At 29.4% G+C, this 3711-nt stretch overlaps 1 protein-coding gene across 1 annotated transcript; it reads left to right on the top strand.

The window, feature by feature from the left end:
- Nucleotides 1-1163: 1163 nt before the first annotated feature.
- LOC130963210 (uncharacterized) lies at nucleotides 1164-3414 on the top strand. Its single transcript, XM_057889346.1, has 6 exons — nucleotides 1164-1193; nucleotides 1569-1999; nucleotides 2096-2219; nucleotides 2303-2578; nucleotides 2695-2796; nucleotides 2911-3414. The coding sequence occupies exons 1-6, from the start codon at nucleotides 1164-1166 to the stop codon at nucleotides 3412-3414; spliced, it is 1467 nt and encodes a 488-aa protein (XP_057745329.1).
- Nucleotides 3415-3711: the final 297 nt, after the last annotated feature.

Genomic DNA, 3711 nt, shown 5'->3' with positions numbered 1-3711 from the left:
AAGCTAGTTAAACTGTATAACAAGGAAATTGTTATTATTAATAAGTGAAAATAATGATTGTAGTTGGCTTTTGTATGTGCTATGGTTCCTATTAAGACAGCAATGACCGTTGTTTCTCAAATTCATTCCTGGATCATCATTAAGCAATCATACTGCAAGTTGAACAAAGTAATATAAGAAACAGTCCTTGTATAAAAGCACGCGTTGCATTTTTTATACATGTTTTTATTTTATTTTATTTTGTTTCGTATTTTATGGTGAATGAATATGTTTTTTTGGCATCTTGGAAGCTGATCTCACAAATAATTTTATTTATGCCAAAAGATCTTGAAATGTATTGAAATGGAGAGCAAGTTAGAGATAATTTATGTCAAAAATATTATATGCCAAAAAGAATATTTAAAAATCCATTGAGATGAAGTTTGAAATGGAGAGAGTGGCAGGGTACAAATGATAAATATTTTCTGTAAAAGTTTAGGAAGAATTTATCTTTTTAGCTGTATTTATCTTTTTTTTTTTATAAGAAAAAACAACATATTAGGAACACATAGAAGAACTATAAATTATTAAGTTGTTCAATAAAAAATATTCTTTAAATTTATTAATAATAAAAAGAGTTTTGTTATTAAATCATATTAAATTCACAAATTATGAGTTGTTCGTACAATAATTTTATACTTTATTCATCCGGTTTTGAATTTATAGTCTTTTATAAATATGAGACTTTCTTTTCTTGATTGCATTCATCATATTATTCTTAGTTTATCTATGTATATAAGTAATAAATATTGATAAGAATTATCTAATATAGTTGTGAGCAATAATAGTTCCTGATTGCATTATTTCATATTATTCTTTGGCTTCAATATGGAATTTGCACTTGTACAATGGAGTAGTTGTGAGCAGTAGTGGAATATAAGCATTATATATATATAGAAAAAAATGACCTTAATTTTAACAATATTTAAACCTATATAAAGTCAATTAGTTGCATTTTATTCAAATTGTTTCTTCTAGGCGCTTCTCAAGAGTTGTGAATCCTTCGTGAATTGTTTAAGTTTGTTAACTTTTTGATTGTGTTCTTTGTATGGCTTCTTTTAGAAAAGTGGGAGTCAGTAACAAGCTACACGTACACATATTTTAGTGAAGACTACGGCATAATCATGCATTCTTATGAAGAAAGGAGTAAAAAGGTATTTATGACCGGAAGTTTGATGTTAAAACACCCAGCGTTGTATTATGTGATTATTTGATGTAATTGACTTTAGTTTTTGACTATGAATTATAATTGTCGTTGCTATTATTGTGATTATAGTTTATTGGTTGGATTTAGTTTGATTATGTCTGTGTTGCAATTATGACTATGAACTTGTTAAAATGCTCATGTGTACATATATATTAGTAGTTTAGTACTAAAGCATATTAGCACTTTATTTTACATCCTCATTGATTATTTTGGCAGCTAAGTATTATTTTATATTGTTATTTTTTAATTCTTTCGATGATGTACATGTTACTGAAATTTAAATGCAATGTCTTACTAATCTTATAAATCTTTGTTGTTTTAGATGTCAGGTTCTAAAAAAAATAAAAAACACTTGTCAATTAAAGTACAAAAGTCTGGTAATAAGGAGGTGATTAGTGCACACAAAACTAAGTTTTCACACCCTAAACCTACAAAATCACGAGCTCCAGTTCCTTCACATGTATCTAAAAAGCCTTCAGCATTACCACCCTCTTCTTCGCAGCCACCACAAAAATTCAAGAGAAATTTACTATCTTCCCATGCCGATCATACACCATCACCATCACAATCACCAGCTGAATCACCATATTGTTCACCTATCCAACCTCAGTCATTTGATAATGCTCCTAATAATGAACAAAATTTACATCATGCTCACTTATCGGATGAAAATCATCAAGATGAATCTCTTGCTCAAGAAGGTGAACTTGTCACTCAAGAAGGGCTCTTGAAAATAGAGCCTTTTGGCAATGAGTAAGTAAAAAAATTAGTTTTCTATTTTAACGTTCTCTCTATATTGTTTTTATTGTGAATACATGTGTAATTACTCATTATTTGAACTTCTTATAGGTTTAATCCATGTACTGCTGTTCGTCATGTAACAAATGCCATTAAAAGCAAATTTTCAGAATTCTGCCCTTCCTGGAGACATGCTAGTGAGCAAATGCGAGATTTGTGGTTTACTGAATTTAAGGTAAGTATTTATTATCATTTTTTTGTTATTTTGATATTATACATAGTGGGTAATTCAATGTATATGTTTGTTTTCTTTTATAGAAAAATTGTATGTGGGAACCTCAACACAATGCAAGAATTCGTCAAATTTTTGAGATTAAAGGGAGTGATCGATTAAGATCGTTGATGAATCAGGAGAGACGCAATTATTCAAAAGACCCTAATCATGTACCAAAATATATTCCTGAACCCGTTTGGCGTCAACTATTACATTATTTTGCTACAGATTCGAAATTTAAGAACTGGTCAGCAGCAAATACTGTGAATCGAGCATCAAATACTGGAAGTTCCATGCATACTGGTGTTCCATATCTATGGGTGAACATGCACGCAGAATGGTAAGATAAAAATAGTTTATTTATAGTCTTGTTCTTTATTTTTGCAATGTTCTCTTATTCTTTTTTTTCCTATCGATTAAAACTGTTATATTATAGGAGAAAGCTACGGGAGTAAAACCTTCTCTAGAAGAGGTTTATACTAAATGCCATACCAAAAAAGACAAAAGTTGGATTGATGAAAGATCTGAGAAAGCCATTGTATGTGATGCTAATTTGTTCTTCTTTTTGTTTTTTTCAACTGCTAATTTTCACTATATGTTAGTATTTGTTCATGGCATATTTAGTTGCGATTAACATGAATTGATTTTGTAGGGTGAATTCAAAAAGCGAAAGACAGAACTTTCTCAAGTAGCTTTATCCTTGGATAATGAGGGAGATGTTGAGGCATCTAAGGAAGGCCTAGATATACCAGATGATTATACTGTTTGGAACGAAGTTGTGACAAAGGAAAAAAAGAAAGCTGCTTTTGGTTTAGGTTCTTTTGGTTTAGATCTCTCTTCAAAGTTGGATTCTAGAAATTGTTCAGAGACATCCAAAGACAATCTAAATATTGAGCAAGAACTTCACATGTGGAAAGAAAAAGCAAAGGAGCAAGAAATGATCAATGAAGAGCAAAAGGTTAAGTTGAAAGATGCTGAGCACAAGTTAAAAGATCAAGGACGTCAACTAAAAGTTCAACAGAAAAGAATTGGTTCTACTGAAAAGACAATTCATGCTTTGTATAAAAAGTTGAATCTCCCACTTCCTTCAACCTTGTCTGATTCTACGGAAGATGAGCTTGGGACAGGCTCTAGTGATGATAACATGAGTGATTGATATTTGGAGTATATGTATCTTCTGATTTAGATTAAGAAATTTTAGGTGAATTAGTTAGTACATTTTATTTTATTCATGATATTTGACCTTTTTAAAGGCTTTTTTTTTGTTTTAGTTTAAGTATTTTTTTTTCTTATTTTAGTTTGATTACATTTATGGACAAAAGTATTTTAATAATAAATATTTTTTTAATTCTTTTATGATAATTAACTTTTTCATGATTTTATTATGTGTTTATAATTTGGATAATGTAATTTGAAAAAAATGATTATGATGGTTTTAATATAGAAAGCAAAT

The sequence above is a fragment of the Arachis stenosperma genome, chromosome 2 (assembly GCF_014773155.1).
Source record: "Arachis stenosperma cultivar V10309 chromosome 2, arast.V10309.gnm1.PFL2, whole genome shotgun sequence".
NCBI lineage: Eukaryota > Viridiplantae > Streptophyta > Magnoliopsida > Fabales > Fabaceae > Arachis > Arachis stenosperma.
Note: the sequence above shows the minus strand (reverse complement) of the source record. Positions and strands in the feature narration are given on the sequence as shown.

Bases quoted from the DNA above. Each gene is read 5' to 3' on its own strand.
- LOC130963210 (XM_057889346.1), top strand. From the start codon at position 1,164: ATGCATTCTTATGAAGAAAGGAGTAAAAAG. The intron at 1,194-1,568 runs GTATTTATGACC...TTGTTGTTTTAG, and splicing joins ATGAAGAAAGGAGTAAAAAG to ATGTCAGGTTCTAAAAAAAA. The intron at 2,579-2,694 runs GTGAACATGCAC...GTTATATTATAG, and splicing joins CTGGTGTTCCATATCTATGG to GAGAAAGCTACGGGAGTAAA.